A 24,312-nucleotide genomic window follows, 5' to 3' on the forward strand; every position below is an offset into this window, starting at 1 on the left:
AGAGAGAGAGAGAGAGAGAGAGAGAGAGAGAGAGAGAGAGAGAGAAAGAGAGAAAGAGAGAGAAGAGAGAGAAGGTGTACTGGGCCAGTCATGGACTTTTGAAACAACAAAGCCCACCCCTAGAGATATACCACTTCCAACAAGGCCATACATCCTAATCCTTCCCAAACAGTCTCCTAACTGGTGATCAAGCATTTAAATATATAAGCCTGCCTATGGTGGCTATTCTCATCCAAACCACCAGAATTTACCATAATTTCATACTATTTGTATTAATAAAGTCATTACTTAGTCTCATGTATTCTATGCTGGCATCAAAATCAATAGGAAGCCAAAGATGTCCTTGACCTTTTGATCTTCCTTCGTCTGTATCCTGTGGTATTACAGACATATTCTACCATGCTGAGTTTTCTATGGTGCTGAAGATTGATCACAGGGCTTTGTGCATAGTTTTTAAATACTTTACCCACTAAGGTACATCACCAGCTCTAATGTAATGTCTTTAATAAAAATTAAGGCAAATGTTCTGTCGGTTTACTATGTGCCAGTCACCATATTCACACATATAATTTTATTTTATTCCTTATAATATTCCTATAAAACACTGTTTCACAGAGGGTAAAACTTATATTTAGAAGGATACTTTTCCAACTTTGCATTCTTGAAATGGCAAAACTGTGATTTCAATCAAGGACATCAGACGCAGATTCCAGACTCCTTGCAATGTATTTCAAATATTAATGCTCGTAAAAAAAAACCCAAAAATGTTCTGTAGTTCATATCAAATTGTGTCTGTTGCTTTTATTTTGTTTTATAAATATTTGCTGTTGAAATAAGTTAGATTTTATAAGCTATACTATAGTTTTGAAAATTTATACTACATAGAAACTATCTATTCTAAAAAATAAAATATATTTTAAGTAACTCCTTACATTCAAGCTTGCCAAACTATGGTCTATAGGCAGCTAGTTAAGAATATGTTGCAAGTGACTCCCAAGAGAAAAGCACCAGAAACATGCAGGATTTGTGTGAAAGGTGTTAACCACTTCCACTCTCAGAGAAATTTGTGAATAACTATTATAAGCCCGGACATCTCGTCTCGCTTGCCTTCTGCAGTCTTTACTGTGTTGACTTAAGAGCATCTGTAATGGCCTGCTTCTTATTATGTTTCATGAGTCAGAGCCCAGGCCTTATCCCTTCCCCTCCCTCTTTCCCTGTCATAAATGCCTTAGAGCCTGGACTTGGATCTCAGGTTAATGGGTTTGGTCACCACCTTCTCCCTCCAGCTTCAAGGTCCACATGAGTGTTAGGCAGGTAAACCCTAGGTGCTGCTGCGAACCAATCCAGCTGCTGCTTAAGTACTGCGTGTCTCTGAGGTAGCTGAGGCTCGTGGCTCCTCCCTTCTCTTTACTGGTGCTTCTGCTATACTTGGCCTACGCTGCAATTTGCAGGGCAGCTCCTTAGTGGCTGACTATCCTTAAAACCTCTAGTTGTTTATGATTTAGACTTTGCCCTCCCAGCTCAGTGGGACTTTCTGTCCTACGAAAGTCCTCTCCCTTGGCCCCTACTCCAGGCACTTCAGGTTCGGGGCAAAGGAAGTGTGTAGAGCTGGAGTGAAGAAGACAGTCTGCTCTCAGTGGTGATCTCCCCAACGCAAAGTAAGGACACCACGTAGTAGTAGATTATCATCTGACCTGTACCCTTCGTGAGTTTGGGGAGTCCGGTGAGTAGAAATAGCCCCTCTCAACAGGGCGTAGCATATTCTTCACTCATTCTTTCCTTACATTTCTTTCTTACATTTCTAAATAGCTGCTCTTATTATTTAAAAGGCGACTTCATAGAATCATAGATTAGTGGTTTTTACAGAGATGAATGTCTTCATATCTGCCTTAAGACCCTCATCATCCAACTGGAAAGGATCACAGTGAAGCAAGGCCCTCTGCCAAATCCAGCCAGCGAATTGTTGCCAGCACCAGAAGAGCTAGGGCATAGGTTCTACTTAGGCCAGTGACTTTTCACTGCCTTTTCTTTGCTGACTGGACAGAAATGGTGTGGGCTACAAAAAAAAAATCCAGAGTACAGTTTAAATTTTAAGAGATCTTTGTGGCATTACTATTGTCACTGTCATTATCAGCATTTCTACCATCAAGTTACACAAGTTGTCCTCCTATTTCTTAACCCAGGCAGTTGGAATCTGCCTGTGGGCTTTGGCTGGCCACACCAAAGATGCATTTTCATCCCAGCTCAGCAAAGCCAACTAGCAAGCAACATAAACAGCCCACCTCTTTGTAATTCCTCCGGAGATCCTCACCAGGATTTGGAAAGCACCCGGATATTGTTAAAGAACCACCCCGGGTTTTGTACCAAACCGGCGGGAACAGGACATTCCAGTAGTTTAGTTTGTGGAAAAGAGGGCATCCAGCACTGTCCCCTCCCCCTTTCACTCACCCCAGCAATCCCCGCCAGACAGGAGTCCTAGATTTAATTCTTGGGAAGAGCTTTGTAACCGTGTTTACTAAGTAAACAGGTCTGGCAGGCTCAGGCTGGGGTCTGCAGTTCAGCATTGATGGGCCGCTGATATGAATTTGGAAGGAAGAAAAAAGAAAGGAAGGAAGGGTTTTCTTTACCAAGGTAAGCTTTCTCTTTTGAAACAACCTCACTGGCCTTCCTTTCCAAAATACTTACTCAGGTGGGTTTAGAAAAGTCCAGGGTCACTGGGAGAAAAAGTAGGTGGACTGCAGAGTTGGAGGAAGTTTACTTAGGTGCACAGGGAAATAACAGGAGACAATAGACTGCCTTCCTTTTGTTCCTCTAGTCAAAATGGCCCGATTTACATTGGCCCCACTGTTTTCTGGGACAGTCCTGTAGTCATAGAGAATAGTCCATCTTGCTGTCTAAACAGCCTGTTCGTTTTCTGGCTCCTAGGTTGGGAAGTTTTGTTGAGATCATGTAACTGTAAATTCCTTGAACAGGAGATCACAAGCCCTTAGATACAACTATGTTAGGTTTCATATTTTTTTCACACAAGGTAGGCATCGATTCAGTAAGTGCTAATTGAGTCACACTAAAATATGAATTATTTTAAGAGTATTTAGTGTTTAATGAGCAAAACCTTTATTAAACATGGATTTAAATACTGGCCTCGTTGGCTGCATGATTTTGAACCAACCATTTCACCACTGTGGTATCAGTTGTCTAAGTATCTCACCACCACCACACACACATAAAAGTAGTTTCTAAACATTTTATAGATAGATATGAAGGATATAGTAGATTCAGTTTCTCATTACTGGGTGTCTGCCATATACTAAACAATTTGTATATTGCCTCAGATATTCATGATTTGTTTGAGTCTCAAAACAGTCCTGTGAAATGATGAGAATCCCCATTTTGAGGATGAAAAAACAGAGGTTCACAGAAGTGAAAATAATTTACTGACACCTCTTACAGGCGAGATGGAATTTGAATGAGGGTCATTAAAGTCAATTTGTTTTCTATCAACAGAGTGACAAAAAGTTCAGAAAGCAAGGAGCCAAACTGAGAGGCTGGAGGTGGGGCTTGCTCACTTTAGATAGTTCCAAATTCCTATTCATTTTAGACTTTCTGTCTAAGATGAGCTGTTTAAAACCAGTCTCCTTAACAAACACAAGACTAATGGGAGAGGAAAAAAAGAATCATCACATTAAAGAAGTGACTTGCAAATTCTAGAGAAAACCTTCATGTAAATTTCCATGATTCCTAAGGACTGGCTCAGAGTACCATAGTATGCCTCGAAAGAAACTGAAAGGAAGGAGAGTTTTGACTTTCTCCTCAGGTTGAAACAAGAAATTGGTGTACATGAATTAAATTGCAGTGAATTCCAGGTAACTGCTGAGCTTGTCCTTGCTCTGAATGGCTCTTCCTTTTTACTTCTTTTGCTTTTACCCAGCACTCATGCTCACCTTACTTATCTCCTTTCTTGTTTTCCTTTTCCCACACCAGTCCAGTTTTTCTCTGCAGGCTCAGCAGCAAGCAACCTGTCATAGCCCTGGTGAAAAATTTACACAGGGATTTCATGTCTTTCATTTGGTCTTTATAAAAAACCATTGAGAGGCCCAAAGTATAGATTTTCCCTATTTAAAAAACGAGATTAGTCTCAGGAAGCTACATAATTTGCTTAGTATCATGTGACAAATCAACAGTGAAGCCAGTAGTGGATCCTCTCTCTGTCTCTCTGTCTCTGTCTCTGTCTCTCTGTCTCTGTCTCTGTCTCTCTCTCTCTCTCTCTCTCTCTCTCTCTCTCTCTCTCTCGGTGCTTGGATACTACTTTCCACATTTTCATGAAATGTCCAAATGGTTCTAAAGGAAGTTTATGGATTCTTCCTTTCCTCTGCTCTTAAAATGTATGATAAAAACTAAAACAAACAACATCAATGACAACTTCAGTCTCAAGGCAGAAAGATAGGAAGTCAGTAATTTAAAGGAAGAAAAGCTAGTACTTACAAGATGTGTTGGTAAGTTCCAGATACTGTATATATTTATCTTATTTAAACATAGTATTCACAACTAAGTTTATGTGACTCTAAATTTTAAGTTCTGGTTTCTTTAATACACACACACACACACTCACACACACACACACACACACACACGGAGGGAGGGGGAGAGAGAGAGAGAGAGAGAGAGAGAGAGAGAGAGAGAGAAGCAGGAGGTTAACTTGGAACTTAACTATATAGTTCAGATTGGCTTTTGAGTTTTTGATATTCCTGCCTCAGCCTTCACCTCCATGAGTACTAGGATTCTAGGTATGCGTCATCGTAACCGCCCCAAGGACTAGCTTACATTAAACCAAGTATCTTCCATGAACAGAATGTCGGCCTGATATGTGTACATTTTATACCAATGCAAAAGTGCTTCTATATGTTGAATGTGTTACCCAGTATCAGAACATTAGAATATATATGTGTCTATCATTATCATAAAGTGATAAGTTTTGGGCTAGGAGTACTTTCCTTGCTTGTACTATGACTTGGATTTGATTGCTAGGAACAGAAAGAAAGAAGAGAGAGAAAGAGAGAAAGAAAGGGAGAGGGAAACAAACAAAACTAAGTTTGTGATAGTGCTTGGCTTTATGTTCAAATCTACTTCCTCGATAATAATAGCCACTGTTACTTTTCATAACTAGCTTTTGTACATATGCAGTTTTATTAGCGCTTTATACAGGTATAGTTTGTTGTTCCTTTAATCATCGCGATAAGTCTATGAGACAGCAAATAGTGTTAAAGATGAAGATTCTGGTGGATCCAGGCTTTGCTTAAGAGGTGTGAGTTCAAAGCCTCTGCCCTTCATGTAAACCATGGAAATCAAATCCATATCTTACATGGCTGTGAGAAATAAGGTCTCAGATATGAAAAGTACGTCATAAAGTAGAATTGTTAGGTTCTATATTCTCCAAACTTTCGGAACACTAGTCACCATTTCCAACTTTGAATACTTGTTCATTCTATGCTAATTGTCTATACTAAGTCTTTCCAGACATTTCTAAACTTATCATGTAAGACTTCAGTAATGGAACATTTACCTGGAATTGTTTTCTCTCTAGGTAAATAAGCTGAAGGCATAGCTGCCTTGCTTGTACTTCTTTGAGAAGGAAGTTTGAACGAAGTCCAGTGTACACGCTGAAGTCCACTGAACGAAGGTCACTCCTTCCAAGCTGAGGGTCCTAAGGAATGGATAAATGTGTTTCCAGGCATAGTATTGTGTGTAGTTACATGTGACTGTACCTGGGTTTCACCAGTAAACGTGAGTATTGGCATTATGTGAGAGAAATGATTCTGAGAACATTTTAAATACCAAAATTTTCAGTTGCACACATTTGTTTTCCATTAGATTATAAAATTTCCATAGCTTTTACCGTGTCAATACTGTATAGCTTGGCTCTGTATGTTCCATTGTTTTATAGATTAAAAAAAAACTGAGGCTCATTAAGGTAAAAAAAAAAAAAAAGTGCCTGAAGTCACTATTCAAACTAGTGCTAGAAGTTAGTCTGTAGCTTACAGGTGGGGACATGCATGCCTATTCATTTCTTTCACTTTAACAGTAGCTGCTACAGCCTGCCTGCTAGGCCCTCTGCACTGTATCTGCTAATATATATATGGATACCTATGTTCTGTGACATCCAGTCTCAAGGATTTTATAGTACAATGTAGTAAATGAAGGCAATTTCCTAGGAGACTGCAAGATACATTAGCAAACTGTAGCTAGGAGAAAGAAGGAAAAGAGCCAGCAAGCAAGCCAATAGGAACCATCTCCTGTGCTCCAAACACTGGTATTACTAGGGCTCTTTTAAGTAATATTTTCTGATTTATTCCTCCAAGGCTGATACTAAACTTATGTTACATGTGAGTTTAACATAGCTGTTAAATAATAACCAGGTTATACAACCAGTCAGTGGGGCAGACAGGTTTCTGCAAGAAGTTGCTCCCCCACCCCCAAAGACATGCCTGTCTTTACACCTAGGGCTTTCTGCCAGACATATTATGGAGACTGTGTATGGAAAAGCCTGGGAGTTCTTTTTAAAAAGCCTCTAAGTTTGATTTTAATTAGAGTAAGTATCTGGGCTTACTTAGGGTAAATACCTTCTTATCCATATGTGAATCTGTGCATCTTTTAAAATATTTTGTGGTAGTAGGGCTTGGATTAATTAACTAATTAATTTTAAAGAGTTTCTTTTCTTTATGTAGCCCAGGATGGGCTTGAATATATAAACCTCCTGCTTCAATCCTTTTGCCTCAGCCTCCTGAGTACTGAAATTAGTTGTTCACCACCACACCCAGTATAGACTGGATTTCTAGTTTGGGGTAATAGTCCCTATTACTTATTCTTTGAGTTGAATATTTAATGAAACAGGTTGTTTCATGCACTGAACATGGTGTTTTGCCTTTAGTCATATCTCACTGAAACATAGTTATTATCATTATTATGATTATCTCCTTGTATGATTATCTCTCTGTTTCTAAAGCAAACATAGGCACATGACATTGCATATTTTAGCATGCATGAAGTTTGTCTAGCTCTAGCTATGTCTGTGAGTATATGCAGAGTTTTCCAACATATACATGTGAGTGTACAAATGCATTTTTGTGCCCACATATAAGGTGCTGGAATCATATTTCCCGGAATTAAATTCCAACTCTAACTTCTGGTAACTAAGATGGCCTTGGGCAAGTGATTTTACATATCTGTTTTCCAATTCTTCCACTATACCATGGGAAATAATGGCATCTACTTCATAGAATGGCTGTAAGACTTAAAAATTTTAATTTGTGTTATATGGTTAAAATGATCACATCATAGACAAAGTAAATACCGATTTATTGTTGTTATTGTTATTTCAAAGGTGACTGTGTCTCTCTGTTGACAATATGGCTGCATGGAGATGTAAATATGTACATGTGTGCTTTTAAGTAAATGCATGTGTGCACATATGAATGTATGTTTGTTTCTGGGTTTGGTCACTATGTATGGCATGGCCTTCTGCCCACATTCAAGAATTCTAACCTTCTTGCTTAAAACATTGAAATAAGAGACTAGAAAGCTGAATATGGCAGTGATTCAGGATGGAACCGGTGAAGTGAGTTTATATACAGAATTGGGAACCAGCGGAGAATTTAAGATGTTCAAACAACTTTCCTTACATACTTTCATTTTTTTTTCTCTATCTCATTTTTTTATCATTTTAAAGGCAAAAATGAAACATAAAAAAATGTCTGTAAATCCTATATTGCTCAGCATATTTACAGAAACAGAACACATCCAAATAAATAAAATACAAATAAAGGAACAGAACATGACTTCTTCCCTTCCCAGTCACTGATCTTTGCCTCAAGGGTGAACATTATCTTCATTTTTTATGGTGTTAGGGATGGAACCCAGGAACTAATGTACAGTGTGTAGTATATATACAACTGAGCTGTTTTTTTTATTTGTCTCCTTAATTCTTGTAGAACAGATTCATTTTCTGTAATTTGCCCTTTACCTGAATGAAATCATAGAATATGTACGCTTTTGTGTTTTTCTTTAGAGTTGCATTTACCAGTCTGCCCATTATGTTGTTCATAGTCTTAGGTTGTTCATTATTATTGCCATTCTGAATTCCATTGTGTAAATAAAATGCAATTTACTTAATCCTTTCAATATTGATTGACATTTTGGAAGTTTTCATTTTGGGTTTATGAATATTCTAGCAAATATCTTTTGATGTTTTCTCACATGTTTCTAAATATGATTTATTGATTATGGGAAGTAGCAGCTATGAGTCATTTTTTGCTTAAGGGAAAATAGACAAAGGAAGAATTACTAACGTCATTAAGATACCAAGTCAGTCAGTATAGTCGGATCATGATTCTGATGATTGTTTCCTGGTTTGAGGGTCAGAGTACATTCTTTCTTCCATACTGCTGAAAGAACGGAATTCAGGTTTCTCTTCTGAAGGAAGCAATACATGATTAGTAGTATGGGTGAATTTTTAACTTTGTTCTCTAACAGCCTCTATATAGAGGCCACTGGATATTTGTTGAACTGAAAGGAATCTAGAGAGGTTTAAAAACACAACAACAACAACAACAGCAACAAAAATCTTGGGTTAACTGGGTGCATGCAAAATTTCTTTGTTCTCTTTTTATCTTTTTTTCCCCTTCAAACCAGCAGATTCCATTCCCTGTTTCTCAAAGTACTGTGGGCCATGAAGGCAGGCCATCTTCTCTGGGCTTTACTGTTGATGTACTCCTTATGGTCTCTATCAACTGACGGGGCCATTCGAAACTACTACCTGGGCATCCAGGATATGCAATGGAACTATGCTCCCAAAGGAAGAAATGTCATCACGAATCAGACTCTGAACAATGACACGTAGGTTTCATCTCATGTATTATTAGAGGTAGAAAAGAACAAGGACATTCTTGCAGTTCAAGAGCTAGTCTTCTGAGTGTTCTTTCTTCGGGTATCATAGCACCCAGCTTCTAGACTCTTTGGACTACACATGCAACAACAGATTTCTTAGAAACAAAGTTGACTCAGGATCCAATATCCCATCCCAGTTTATTTTTCAGCAATGAAGCACCTTAGCATTTTTAGATTCCTATCAATAAGTACATGTTTCTTTGCATCTGAGATGGGATTCATAATGCCAGTCTATCAACAGCTGTTGGGTCTATTTTTTAATGAAAGGTATGCAATATTTATAAGATATGTATACTGAAATGATGCTTTTGTACACTGGTAGAACTACCATAATTCTAGATATGTGAAAAAGTCTTACAAGTAAGGAAATGAAAGTAACAGATAGACAAGAGCTCTAGTAGAGATGCCATACTATATATCTACAAATATGACATCCAATTCCTGAAAAATCTCTAGAAGTTCTGAATATCATCAAAATTGGGATATGAGGATAGAACCAAAGATCTTGTACACCCTACCACTGAGTAACATGTATACATAGGCAGTCTTGATTTCATAAATGAGAAAACAGGCTCATGGAAGTCAAGTGACTCATCTAAATTCTATAGCTAGTAAGTGGAGGATCTGGGTTGTGGGGGTTCAAATATCTGTAAAGTGGATGTGTACATGGTCCTGTTTTTAACCATTGTACCCTTCACATTAAAGTTACTTTTCTTCTATTCTCTTCTCTTCTTTTTATGCACTCTATCCTCTGATCCTCTGTCCCCTTCCATCTCTCTCTTTTTCCTTCCCATCCTCTTTCCCTCCCTCCCTCCCTCCCTTCCTTCCTTCCTTCCTTCCTTCCTTCCTTCCTTCCTTCCTTCCTTCCTTCCTTCCTTCCTTCCTTCCTTCCTTCCTTCCTTCCTTCCTTCCTTCCTTCCTTCCTTCCTTCCTTCCTGTCTTTCTGTCTTTCTTTTTCTTACATTTAGAGACAACATCTTATACTTTATAAGATATTGGACATGATGTTCTGGAACTATGTAATTCTTGCTATGTTTGAACTCATAAAAATTATCCTGCTTCAGCCTGTCTAACAGTGGGAAGGTTTAACATTTCTTTATCTTAGAAACTGGTTAATGCTTCACCAAAAGAAAAAAAAAGTAATTCACTTGTGGTTAATGCTTCACCAAAAGTAAAAAGAAAATGAATGAATGTATTATAGCATCTTTTGCAATGGTGGCTCATTTATCTTTCCAAAGCCCAAAGTTTTCCATCTCAAAGTATTAACAGCTTTATTTTTCTCTTTCTGTTTTCAAAGTCCTGGTAGACATCTTACAACCTCATATATTGCAAGTGTTCTCTAACATTGAGATGTATGATTAGCATAAGCTGTTTTTTGGTGCAAACTATTCATCCAGGTTTGAAGTCAGAACTCTTCTATTAAACTTGCTCTGAAAGAAAAAAAATAATTACTCACCTTAATAATTTCAAGTAATAGCTTGGAGCTTTGGTAATTTTCCAAGTACTATACTCAAGATTCCTAAAGTTCTAGTTTACTTTTTCTTTCTCACTGTTAGAAGAATCAAATCCAAGGCCTTGTGCGTGTTAACCATGCACTTTAACACCCAAGACCTAGAACATAAAATTGTTTTTGCCCAAACAACTTTGTAAGTCAGATCCTGTGATTATCTTTCACTTGGAAGATGGTGAAATTATATACATTGAAGTTATTTGGAAGATGGTGAAATTATGTATGCAGAAGTTAAATCAACTTGTCCAATGTTTCAAAAATCTGAAAAATGGAGTAGGTGACATTTAATCCAATGTGGCCTGTCTCCAAAGCCTGTGGTCATGACTGCCATGATCCTTTTCTGTTCCTATATAGTAGCACGAGGCTAATGGTTACATGAATGAGGAGTTGGCTATTTAAAAACAGTTGTTATACAGCTGGTTATCTCTTTGTCACTATATATTTGTTTGTAACATGTAAGAGTGACTCTTTGGATGTTAAAAGTTGGCCATATTTCAGAAATTTTGTATGCCTCAACTTTCTACTTCACATATTTCCACCAGGGCAATCTAATTCCTTTTTTTTTCTTTTGCTAGCATTCTCTGGGGAAGAAACTTCTAGTTGTTTGAAGATGGTAGAAAAGTTGTAATTCTTTCTTGTATTTTCTCAGAGTGGCTTCCAGTTTCCTAAAATCTGGCAGAAGCAGGATAGGGAGTAGTTACAAGAAGACTGTTTATAAGGAATACAGTGATGGCACATACACTGAAGAAATAGCCAAGCCTGCCTGGTTGGGCTTCCTAGGACCCCTGTTACAGGCTGAGGTGGGGGATGTCATCTTGATTCACCTGAAGAATTTTGCCAGCCGACCTTACACCATTCATCCTCATGGTGTTTTTTATGAGAAGGACTCAGAAGGTAAAGCAACCTACCTTTTCTTTCTTCTATTTCTATAAAGTATTGCTTTTCCTTTCATGCCATCTGAGAAAGGAGAGCTTGGAACAAGAGTTACCCCTTTCTCCATGTTCTTGGTCTTTTGAACAGAATCTTGTTCTGTGCATGAGGATAGTTTAGAACTCATGATTCTCCTTCCTAGGTCTACTGAGTGCTTGGATACTATCATACCCAGTCCAAAATAGCTTCCTTTTTCCTTTCCTTTCCTTTCCTTTCCTTTCCTTTCCTTTCCTTTCCTTTCCTTTCCTTTCCTTTCCTTTCCTTTCCTTTTCCTTCCCTTTCTTTTCCTTTCCTTCCCTTTCTCTTCTTCCTTCTCCTTTCTCTCTCTCTCTCTCTTTCTTTTTTCTTTCTCTCTTTCAGTCTTCCTCTCTCTCTCTCTCTCTCTCTCTCTCTCTCTCTCTCTCTCTCTCTTTCTTTCTTTCTTTGCCAACTCTGTTATTAAATACTACCCAGGACCATGGAGACTAGACAGGTTCTTACCTGGGATTCATAGAGTATGTACCCAAATTGCATTATCCAGGAGCTTATAAAGAAATAGGGCCAAGTAGTGGGAGTGGGTGGGTAGGGGAGCAGGGGCAGGGGGGGGTGTATAGGGAACTTTCGGGATAGCATTTGAAATGTAAATAAAGAAAATAATAAAAAAAAAAGAAAAAAAAAGAAATGCAAAGCACACACACACAAAACAGAAATAATCCACAAGACTATCTACTTCCTGCATTCATCCAGTCAGGGGCAAGCATATATCTTGGTGCACTTCCTGCCTATGTACCTCTCATCTACATGTAGTCAAGCTTACATTCTATGCAACTGGTCAAACTATATAACTTTTTCTTACTTACAGGTTTATTATAACAAAATTTTACCCAGAGTAAACATAGCTGTGTACTAATATCAGCACTGTTTACATCCATTGTGTAATTTGGACAAGATATTGCACATCTCTGTGCTACAGACTCTATATGAGGAATATGAAAACACAGTTCCTTTTTTATTATTACAAGGAACTATTTAAATTACTGTTCTACAGAGCATTTGAACATGATTTTGAGAGAAAAGTTCTGTGAAATTAATGGAATGCTATTCTGAATCCACAGCCTTCCAGAAGGTCTATTTTTTCAAAGAGGGTGCTCAGTTTATTCTTTAGCATCTTCTAACATTTGAGGCACAATGGCCTAAAACAAATATTGCAGTTAGTGAGAAAATTAAATTGCTAAGTCAGAAGCTCTTGTTTGAGATAAAGATGCAGAGAAAAGGAACCATTTTATATTGTTGAAGGGAAGGTAAATTAGTATAGCCATTAGGTAACAATATACAGTTCCTAAAACTAGAACTATGTTACTTCCCAGAAATCCCATTACTAGGTATATATCCAAAGAAAATGATATCAACATGTTGAAGACACATATACTCCCATACTCCCATGATTATTATAACACTATTCACAATAGCCATGTTACATAATAATCTTAAATGTTCATCTATAGATGACTAGACAAAGAAAATGGTGGATTAGACAAAGGATGTGGGGGATAGATTTGCAAGGCACTACTCCGTTCCATTCCCAGAACTACAATATATATTGCATTCAAATATGCATGTATGCATTAATATATTATGCATACATATGCATTAATATAATGTATTAATATATATTGTATTCATATATAATGAAATACACACACAGATTTATGTTATTCGACCTTAGGAAAAAGAGAAATATTTTGTTTTATGACAACATGGAATTATCTAGAAGGGCACCATGTTGAATGAACTAAAACAGCTACAGAAAGATAGATGCCATATGATTTTATTTTGTATGGAATATAAAATAGTTGTTATCATAGACATTGAGAATAACAGTTATCATAGGCTGGGACAAAGAAAGGATAAGTGTGGGGAGAGATTACTCAAAATTCAATGTCACAGATAGCTTTGTTCTGTGGCATGCTAGGGTAGCATATATTTGAAAGTCATAACAAAGTAAATATTACTATGGTGATACATACCTGTGATTTTAGCACTTAGGAGGAAGATGCAGTAGGATAATGAGTTTCCTGTATCAAACCATTGAACAACCCTTTTACTAAATCAAAATTGTTAGAAGTGATAGTTTTTAATGTAAATGAATAAAATTATTTTTCGTTCTATTTTCTCTACAATGAGAAAGTAAGCCCACTTATCATTAAAGTGATTTTAAGCTCAAGCTCTCTGATTGGTGGCTGTATCCATTTCAAAGTGAGTGCTTGAAAGGAAGGAGTCCCAATACCCTCAGGCTGGGTCTCCTTATATCCCCAGGCTGGTATCTTAATTGGAGATCCTCCAATTTCTGAGTGTTAATAGAACTGTACTCTTATGACTTTTTCTGAATGTAGCTTCTGCCTAGTGATTTCTATTTTTTCTCCGAAATCTCATAGTTATTTTAATTTTACTTAATTTTATGCTTTAAAAAGTAAATTATCAGATTCGCCTCTCATCACTCATTTCCCCTCCTCTAATACCTCCCCTCTCCTCACATTGATATTCCTTCTTCCCAACTTTATGCACTCTATTTCTAAAAGTCAACTCAGTACTCCACTTAGTGCTGCCAGTATATGCAAATGTGGAGGGCCATTGACCAGAGCATCAGCAGTCCCTCAGAGACTACATTCTAAAGAAAGTAGACTCTCTTTTCCCAGAAGCCACCATTGGCCATTATCTCTTCAAATAAGAGTGGAACTTCATGATTATACCCCACTCCATCCATGCTTGCATTTTGCCTGGCTTGATCTTTTGTGTATTCCATTTCTGCCACTATGAATTTATGCATGCAACTGCCTACTGACACCCAGAAACATCTCTCAAGCCAACAAAGAAGGCTTTTCAGTAGTATGTGGCCATCAATACAGAGACCTATAACCAATCAATATGCAGAGAACTAGGAACTGTGGAGTGCTCTGAGCTAATTGAGATAACTATATTATATCCTATCCCCCAGGGCTTTGGAATCAGTGAGGAAGAGGGTGCAGAACGATTGTAAGATCCAGAGGTGGTACATGATGTACAGTGATTTGTTTCTTTCTTTTGCCTATTGTTGATGAGAGAACTGGAGTGAGGAACATTGCAGTATAATATTCAAGGCTTGACTTAACTATTTCACATATCTCACACATTTTTATATTTTCCAATATTATTATTGTTTATGTGTATATGATATGTATGTGTGTGTGAATGCCACAGTATACATGTTGATAACAATTTTGTGGAGATAGTTGATTTCATCTGGCTTTAAATGGATCTTAGGGATTGAACTCAGTTCACCAGGCTTGTTCAGTAAGTGCCTTTACCCACTCAGTGGTCTCACTGACTCATGTCTTCTTGTTCATCTGCTATTCTCCTACCTTATCCTAGACATGTACATTTTTATTTTGTAGGTTCACTATACCCAGATGGTTCTTCTGGGTATCTGAAAGCTGATGATTCTGTTCCCCCTGGGGGCAGCCATGTCTACAACTGGAGTATTCCAGAAAGTCATGCACCCACTGGAGCAGACCCCGCGTGCCTCACCTGGATTTACCACTCTCATGTAGATGCTCCACGAGACATTGCAACTGGTCTCATTGGACCTCTCATCACCTGTAAAAGAGGTACTTATTCAGGCAACAAGTCATAAGATATAATTTGGGATATATGTGGGAAACAGATATTTGAATCAAGATCATATTGAGTAACAATCTGAGTGATACCTATTTATTAGTCTGCCAAACTCTTTCCACTCTTGTGTCTATTTCATTGCCTTTAAAAAAACACTCACCAAACAACTCCACTCCTTTTCTGTTGTTTATTATTTCATGTTTAAAATTCAAATTAGTGATAATGGCAGCCAGAACACATTTGAGTAAGGCAAATGATAAGAACTTAGGAATGGATTTAGCTGACTGATTTAGAATGGTTATCTTCAAAGAGTAGTCATGTTTGAAGATCAAGGGATTGCAGGAATTGAAGATACAGGCAAGGATGATGGGAAGGAATTATTCTAGGACCCATGTTTCCCCCATTTATGTAATAGGTTCATCTATCAAGCTTGAAAATGAAATGTAATATAAGAAACATTTTCTGTTGTCCAATCTATAAGGTCCTCTCCTCTCTCTTCCTATTTTTTCTTATGAGAATCCCTTGTGGCCTATTATCAAAGGTCATTTTTTATGCTTGTCCAGGGACCCTGGATGGTAATTCTCCACCTCAGAGGAAGGATGTGGACCATAATTTCTTCCTCCTCTTCAGTGTGATAGATGAGAACCTTAGCTGGCACCTTGATGACAACATTGCTACTTACTGCTCAGACCCCGCCTCAGTGGATAAAGAAGATGAAGCATTTCAAGACAGCAACAGGATGCATGGTGAGCTAAGAGGAAGTGGCTGCATTGTGACAATGAAGCTCTTATGGAGAGTTTCCATTTGGCCTAGTATTTGTTGTGTTCATTCACACGTGTGGTCCATTTTATACTTACAAAGACCACATGTAGGTGGAAAGACCAAGGACATGTGAATTTTCTGTTTTGTCTGAAAGCGTTGAGGATCATAACATTATGAATCAAAAAAACAGCACAAATCAAATCTCACTTCTGATCTCTAGTTATGTAGACTGTGCCCTTGCCATTAAGGCTTTCTTTCTCATAGTGTAGGATAGCCAAGATTATTGATTATGAATCATATATAATATATTTAGACACTGAGTGAGTTGTCCACTCATATAATTAATTAATATTGCCTTGGTTTTAAAGGGATGCAAGATAGCAGAATTATCTACTTTCTGGAGAAATTGACCATTTCCTTATATCATACTTTTGATTTATATCTATTTTTTAAATCGGGGAGCACATGAGTACAGTACCCTGCTACAATGCAGTAGAGTTTCCCATATTTGGGGTTTGCATATCCAGAGTGCAGTGGATAGTTGGCTAGAAAAGAATTGATTATATTGATTAAAGATAAAAATACAGCACTCCAAGTTCAGAGGAGATAACTGATTTTAGGAATATGTTTATCCTAACTTTGTTTTTGTTAGTGAAGGAAGATATTTACTAGGTTATAGGAATGCACCCAGAGTCAAAAAATGAGCTGAAATCTCAGTGGAAAGATAAAAGATAGATTAGGAAGTTTAAATTTATCTTGGGTTTTTATAAAAATGGATTACAGTAGTCGTGATAGTCAGGAATGCAACACTCATACTGTGGAAACTTCAGAATGAACCCAGCCAAAAAGGCAAGAATGGCTTGGAAAATACCTCGCAGATGTCCTCTGATGACTGGATTTGGAAAATGGATTTTTATTACCTAATAAATGTGTAGTTCTTAGGTAGAAGTAACTTAGAATAAACTTTAATTCTTTATGTCTTAGTTTTCTCATTTTTTGAGTAAGATCAATGATTATTTGCCTATTCATTTTAATCATTTGTAACATTTAAATGAACTAAGGCATATGTTCAGTGCAGTGTGCTCTTTAAAATTTCATTTGAATGATCTACTCTTATTGTCAGATGGTAAGGCTTTTCCCATTAATCTGCTGTTTCCTAATTTCTGATTTTTTTTTTTTTTTTTTTTTTTTTTTGCAGCAATCAATGGGTTTGTCTTTGGGAACTTACCAGAGTTGAGGATGTGTGCACAGAAGCATGTGGCCTGGCACTTGTTTGGCATGGGCAATGAAATAGATGTCCACACAGCTTTCTTCCATGGACAGATGCTGAGTATCCGTGGACACCGCACTGATGTTGCAAACATTTTTCCAGCCACCTTTGTGACTGCTGAGATGGTGCCCCAGAAGTCTGGAACCTGGTTAATTAGCTGTGAAGTGAACAGCCACTTGAGAAGTAAGGTTTAATATTTTCACTCTTGGAATATATGAGGAAAATGTCATTAATGGTTGGTAGGAAGCAGGGCTTCTAGCTTGGAGCCATCTATCTAATAGGTCTTCTAGGATTCTTTGTGTAAATAACTAGACTGAAGTCAGATATGTAGGTCATTCCTTGCCTCTGCCATTAATATGCTGGGTAAATTTAGAAAAAAAATGGGCTTAATCATTCCAATAAAATTTAACATAAAATTACATAGGAATGAGTAGGCAGAGTTTTAAACCTTTTTTTTTTTTTTTCGGAGAAGGTTAAGGGATAGGATTCAGTAATATTTTCAGTTAGTTGAATATGGACTGAAGGGAGAATAAGGAAATCATGGTGTAGTGTGGGTGAGTAGTGACCCTGTAGCAAGGACATGGTAGTAGTTGGTCTGAAAGACTTTGGAGGAAGATAGTAGTTTAAGTAATGTCATAGTATCTCGAGGGGCATCCTCACAAAGAATAAATGTAAAAGGAAGTGGAAAGAACAATAAGTGATTTTGAGGTTTGAGGTTTAATGAAATATTCACTAAACAGCTTTGGAAAAGTTTCTTTCTAATTTTATTCCTCATCTAAATAGTCCATAGATATCTTAGTCCCTAGAATCTAGAATTACTTGATACATTATGAATTATGAGGGTATTGGGAAAATTTCACGTGACTATGCAAAAGTGGGTGAGAACAGGTTGGGAGAAATATATATGTATGTGTCTATATATACACATACATACATATATATCGGTAGCACAATAAATCTTGGGTGGCTTTATTGATATACATGCTCCAGCGACTAAAGTCTGCCCTTGATATCGTAGGTGCTTGGGAAAAAGGCACAGATATTTACTGGGGTTAGGGATGCAATGTAATAGTAGCAAGAGCATTGAAATCAAGACATCATGACTTCACATCCTGTTTTTTTCACTTGCTCACCATCTTTAGTAAGTCTTGAGGAGGACAGTAATGATTTTTATCTCATAAAGTTTTACTGAAATTTCAGAAATATTAAGTTAAAATTTCTAAGGGAGTAATGTGACTAGAAAAAAATGAGCACTTGGCTTCTGTAATTAAAAGGTAAGTTCTTAAGTATAATGTTTTCTTCCAACTATAGGTACATAACTTTGGGAAAGTTACCTAAATTCTCTGATTTTTACTTTTTTTCATCTTCAAGGAGAGCAGTAAAAGTGTTTTTCTCAGGTAGTTCAAAATTTAAATGAAGATAGAATGTAGAACACTGGGCACAATACTTGATATATGTGTTCATCAGAAATGAATACCCTGCCAGGCAGTGGTGGTGCACACCTTTAATCCCAGGTCTTAGGAGGCAGAGGCAGGCAAATTTCTGAATTTGAAGCCAGCCTGGTCTACAGAGTGACTTCCAGGACAGCCAGGGCTACACAGAGAAACCCTATCTGGAAAACAAAACAAAACAAAACAAAATAAAACAAAACCAAAGAAAAAAGAAACGAATAGCCCTTAAAGTAAAAATAAACAAAATAAAAAATCAGTGTTGTGTCGGGCGTGGTGGCACATGCCTTTAATCCCAGCACTTGGGAGGCAGAGGCAGGTGAATTTCTGAGTTTGAGGCCAGCCTGGTCTACAGAGTGAGTTCCAGGACAGCCAGGGCTACACAGAGAAACCCTGTCTCGAAAAACAAACAAACAAACAAAAAAAACAAACAAAAAAATCAGTGTTGCTTATTCTTTCTTATGCTTTAGGCTTCTACTATGGGTAGAATAGTCTCCTTAGTTGTTTTTGAGACAAAAGCCATTAATTAAGTTGAACAGCATACATATATTAAGGATATATAGATAAGTGACCATCTGTTATTATTATGCTTTAATGTGCTATTATCCATATTTGGAGAATATCTACAAACTAAATTTTCTGACAATTACAGATATAAAGCTTCATCTCCATGTATGCTTATTATTATTTTCCTTGCTTTCCAGTTTATAAATAATGTAGCCTTCTTTTACACTTGATATGCATTCCTCCTGAGGTAGACATAGTCATTGTCTTCATTTAGAAAAGATATATGCCCAGACTGAGGCCTTACCTAAGGTCTTATAGATATTGATACATATTTGGCTTAAACTTAGATCTCCTGACTTAAGTTTCTATGATGCTGCTGCTATATAGATATTTTGCAAATGCATGAATAAGATCTAGTAAATGTGCCAGTGACTGCCTTGGCTCACTCTTTCTATTAGCCAGGATCTTAAAGAGTCAGGAAAAGTGGCACATTTGGAAGTAGAGGTAAGAAGACTAGAAGAGGATGAAAGGAGACAACAAAGAAAAGAAAAGAATATACATACCCTAAGTAGGAATCTTACCAGTAGATAAGGAAATTATGTGTGTGTGTCTGTGTTTTTTTTCCAGGTGGCATGCAGGCCTTCTACAAGGTTGACTCTTGCTCCATGGACCCACCTGTGGATCAGCTCACCGGCAAGGTTCGTCAGTACTTCATTGAGGCCAAGGAGATTCAATGGGACTATGGTCCAATAGGATATGATGGCAGAACTGGGAAGAGTTTGAGAGAGCCTGGAAGGTAAGAGAGAGAAGGCTCCTGTCCCTATACCTACTCAAACACCTGTTATACTCCTTGAAATCTCTACTTTGGTGATCACAATTTTGCCTAGATGCAATTACTATTATTAACCAACTTCCTGTAGCTCTCTTCTTTGTAGTAGGTAGCCAGTCTTTTGCAAAGTTATGTCATATCCTCAATGTTTTAAATAGAATTGAAGTTGTTCTCACTGAACTACATGGCCACATTTAGAAGGGTGTCGTCAATTGATATGACTTTTCTTTTTTTCAATCAATTATTTGCTTTTCTCCTTCTTTTCTTCTTTTAATCTAAGCATGGGTATTTAATAAAACACTTTGAGAAATTTATGGAAAGAGAGGCTGCTTGTGGTATGGCCATGTCCATCCTTTTGTAGGAACATCTTCAGAATCCTTTCCTTTATACCTGAACCTTATTTACAGAAGTTAAAGCAGAAGGTTAGTTCTTTACTTGGTTGCTAGACCTGGTTTCCAACTCATTGGGTCATTGGCAATGCCAGTTCTTTCACAGGTGGCATTTGGTAGATGACTGGGGCAAAACATGGGAAAGATATGTGGATGATTTAGAACAGAAGCAAGGGAGTATTGAACAGATTGGTCTGGGTTGACCAGAAGGTGGAATGCAGTGCTTTGCTTGAGATTCATTCACTCTACTTGCATGGAAATCATGGGTAGGCAGCTTTGCTTTCATTTGATGTTTGACAGCAACAAGTGATGGTAACAGACAAATAGAAGTAACAGAAATATCACCCTTTTATATCGCAATCCTTAAACTGGCTTTAGACACTGGGCCATTTAGTAGCATAGAGTATACAGATTTTTGGCTTTTAGCAACAACTAATTTTATTTATCTTGGTACATAATCTGAGACTCTTGACTCTAAAGATTTGGGAGTTCTTTGGAACTTGATTGCTAACTAGAGACTCCATCGGTTCTTTCTTATGGCTTCTTTAAGCTCACTCTCTCAGTTTTTCTGCTCCTATTTCATGTCTTTCTGAACTGACTACTTTCAAATCATTCTGTGGGTTCTTTAGCTGTCATTGTTCTCTGCAAAAACTTGTGCTATCAGTCTCTATATGCTGGAGCACAGGAGGCACCTGATGCTGCTTGTGAGTCAGTGCTGTTCAGAGACTGGACATAAGGCATGGTAGGGATTATTTAAGAATAGGGTGTCTCTTCTTACTGAAAACAGAGTTCTGATGATTTGTGCTGATGTATGGGACCCTGACTGGAACCATCAGATATTCTACAGCTGTGATGTTGGCACTGCTAGGTTAAAAAAAAACATTCAGGCCTTTGGGCACTGCTACTGTGCAGGTGTAAGGCTTCCACAAATGTTTCTTATTCAGTTATCTGTGTTCTGTACTGGGAATCCTGGCCCTGGGTCTCAAACTAGGTACTGGTTGCAAACAGGTCTGTTTGGAACTCCATCTAGAAATATGGCACCAGCTTCTGGGACTGCCTTCAAGACTGTTATCAAGCAGCAATGAAAGCAGCACCACTTCATACTTGGAAGCTTGGTGCTTAGAAATGCATACGGGGCTGTTCAGGAGGATCCCAGTATCAGGGATCAGACGCAACCCAGGGAGAAAAGGTGGTGATGAGCAATGTTAGATTTGTACAGTGTCTGTGGGTGGCACTGGGCAATACTGTATTCAAGGTGTACCTGTGTAGATTATTCATCTCTCAAGCACTGATCAAGTTATTGTCAAAGGCAGGAACTTGTTCAACTACCAACCAGGCTGTGCACAAGGTCTATGGTATCAATGTTTATCTCAAGGAAGACACACTTATTAGTTTAGACTAATAGCACCACTGCCAGTTCTTTATGTTACCACTTCTGAACCACACAACAACAACAAAAAGTCAAAAGTACCACTTGAGAGGAATGTTTGCTTGGAGCCAATGCTGCAATGCAGGAGAGGAAGCACAGTATGGTGTTTGCAGCTGACTTTCATAGTAAGTCTTGGCTGCCTGATTCTATAGTCTGAGGATGTGCATTTGGACCAACCATAGCCATTTGTTTTGGCAATCGCAACTTCATTTTACAACAACTCCAGTCATTTGGGCTATGTTTAAGATCAGTCTTAGTACTATCCCCCCATGGAAAGGAACACTGTTTGACTACAGTGGAAAAGGTTTATCAAGATTTCTGATTGCAAAACATCTGGAACAAACTTTCAGATAGTCTTGGCTAGAACTGTACCTCTAGGAGCCAGAACAATCAGTTATAATCTTTGTGTCTCTAGGCAGGCATAGTTGGTGCTGGTACAAGTATAGTCTGGCTGGATATTAGATTGGCACTCCTTTTTCTTATAGCAGCTGAGGCAGCAAAGGTGTTTTTAATGGTTGCTAATTAGAAAGTCAGATTGGCTCATTCTCAATGTTTTTGCTTGTTTCCTAGAAAATGAATGTCAGAAGGGATTACACGATAAATTTATAGTGTTTACTGCCAATAATAAGAGTGACTTTTATATTTTACTTTTTAATTTTTTTCTTACAGGTATACATACTGTATGCTAGGTGTATGACTCCAATCTTTTTCCCCCCTAACCTCCTTATTATCAGTTCTTTCCTCTTCCATTAGTTTTCTTTATTTCCATGAACAGTTAATTCCAATTATTTTGGATTCTACTTTTCTGTCCTATATATGTATATGATTTTGGTGGCTATAAAAATCTAGAAATCAAAGAGGATAGCAAATATACAATATATATTGTTCTGAAACCAGTTTAATTTGATTAATATTTGATTCTCTCTAGTTGTATCCATTCTTCTGCAATTAGTGTACATTCATTCTTGATCGTGGCTGTAAAAATTACATTTTGTACACATGCCACACTTTCCTTATCATTCCTTTATTGTTGGGCACATAAATTGGCTTCATAGTTTAGCTACTGTTTACAGTGATTCAGTAAACACTTGTGAGCAAGTGTGTCTCTGATATGTTGATTTGTGCTCCTTTGGTACAGATAGTACAGATCTATTTCTAGGTGTTGTTTTCTTTTACATTTGAGAATCCTCCTTACTGATTTCCATAGTGGCTAGACTGGTTTACATTACAGCCTACAGTGTATAAATGTTCCCTTGTGTTTCACACCTGAATCAACATTTGCTGTTGTTTCTTGTCTTGAGGACTGATATTCTACTGGAGGTTAGATGGAAACTCAGTGATGTTTTGAATTGTATTTCTGAGATGACCGGTGAGGAAGATTATATTTTGTGTTTATTGGCCATTTGCATTTCATGATTTGAAAACTGTTAAGGGGCCAGGTATATGACTCAGTTGGGAATTATATTTGCTCTTCAAGCGTGAGGATCTGAGTTTGAATCGCCAGCATCTATTTGTGATTATAAACCCTAACAATGGGGAATAGGGACAGATGAATCCCAAAGTCATCTATCCTAGTGAAGGAGCAAAATGCTATCTCAAGGCTGTGCCATGAGATTGCAAGAGAGGAAGTCACTGTCCCTCTCTGGACTCTGCATGTACACATGGGCATATGTATGCACATACTTATATGCATTACATGCACATACAATACACCACACATATTAAAGAGTTGTGGTTTTTTTGAGAGAATTTTTCTATTTTTTTTTTATTGATTGGGTTGTTTGAGTTTTTATTTTTTGTTTTTTGTTTATTCTATCTATTAATTCTTTGTGAAATTTCATCATGTGGGGGTTTATCTACAAGTAGTTATCTGTTTCTGTTGCTATATTGAATTTTTTTAAATTTCATGTTTCCATTTCTCAGTGTCAGCTTTTGTATTCTGAATGACTAGTTTTCAGAAAGCCATTATCTATGGCTATATGGTTTTAATATTTTCCTCTCTTTACCCTCTAGCAGTTTCAGAAATTCGTGTCTTACATTAAGCTCTTTAGTCCGTTTGGAGTTGATTTTGTGCAGGCTGAAAAACAGAAACCTAATTTCATCTTCTCCATCCAATTTTGTTAGCATTATTTGTTGAAAAGTCTGTCTTTTCTCCACCATGTATTTTTGACATCTTTATAAAAACACAAGGGGCTGTAACTGAATGGGTGGGCTTGTATGTGGATTTTGATTCTGCTCTAGTTATCTACATGTCTGTATTTGTTGCAGTATTCTGTTTCTGCTTTTTAAAATGATTGTATGGTTACTTTAAAAAAACTTTTTGAGACTATAATTTACATCATTTTCCTCTTCTCTTTCCTCCCTTCAATTCCTTCCATGTGCCCATCCTTGTTCTTTAAAATCCACGCTTTTCCTTTAATAATTACTATAAGTTTGTAAAGCAATTTGAAATCAGTTGTGTGTGTGTGCGTGTGTGTGTGCGTGTGCGTGTGCATGTGCATGTGCGTGTGTGTGTGTTTAGAATTTCTTTTATGATCTGGGATTTTTTATGCTTCCAAATGAATTTTAATATATTTTCCTGTTTCTGTGCAGGGTGACAAAATTTGGATGGACATTGTATTGAATATATAGATTGCTTTTGGTAGCATAGTCATTTTCTCAATATTAA

The 24,312-nt window shown here is 37.4% G+C and overlaps 1 protein-coding gene and 1 pseudogene across 3 annotated transcripts in view; both read left to right on the plus strand.

Annotated features, from left to right (window-relative positions):
* Positions 1-2,261, plus strand: part of LOC110314420 — a 21,955-nt pseudogene extending 19,694 nt beyond the window's left edge.
* Positions 1,443-24,312, plus strand: part of Heph (hephaestin) — a 96,510-nt gene continuing 73,640 nt past the window's right edge. For 2 of the 3 annotated variants that reach the window (XM_021187434.1, XM_021187435.1), the window contains exons 1-8: positions 1,443-1,723; positions 5,582-5,781; positions 8,689-8,889; positions 11,100-11,344; positions 14,791-15,003; positions 15,574-15,756; positions 16,971-17,225; positions 19,625-19,793. In XM_021187434.1, the coding sequence (XP_021043093.1) occupies positions 8,723-8,889; positions 11,100-11,344; positions 14,791-15,003; positions 15,574-15,756; positions 16,971-17,225; positions 19,625-19,793 (1,232 nt within the window). In that variant the 5' untranslated portion in view covers positions 1,443-1,723; positions 5,582-5,781; positions 8,689-8,722. Of the gene's footprint in view, positions 1,724-2,394; positions 2,632-5,581; positions 5,782-8,688; positions 8,890-11,099; positions 11,345-14,790; positions 15,004-15,573; positions 15,757-16,970; positions 17,226-19,624; positions 19,794-24,312 lie in introns of those variants that run through there. The other variant, XM_021187432.2, reaches the window with a different exon arrangement.

Source organism: Mus pahari, chromosome X, assembly GCF_900095145.1.
Source record: "Mus pahari chromosome X, PAHARI_EIJ_v1.1, whole genome shotgun sequence".
Taxonomy (NCBI): domain Eukaryota; kingdom Metazoa; phylum Chordata; class Mammalia; order Rodentia; family Muridae; genus Mus; species Mus pahari.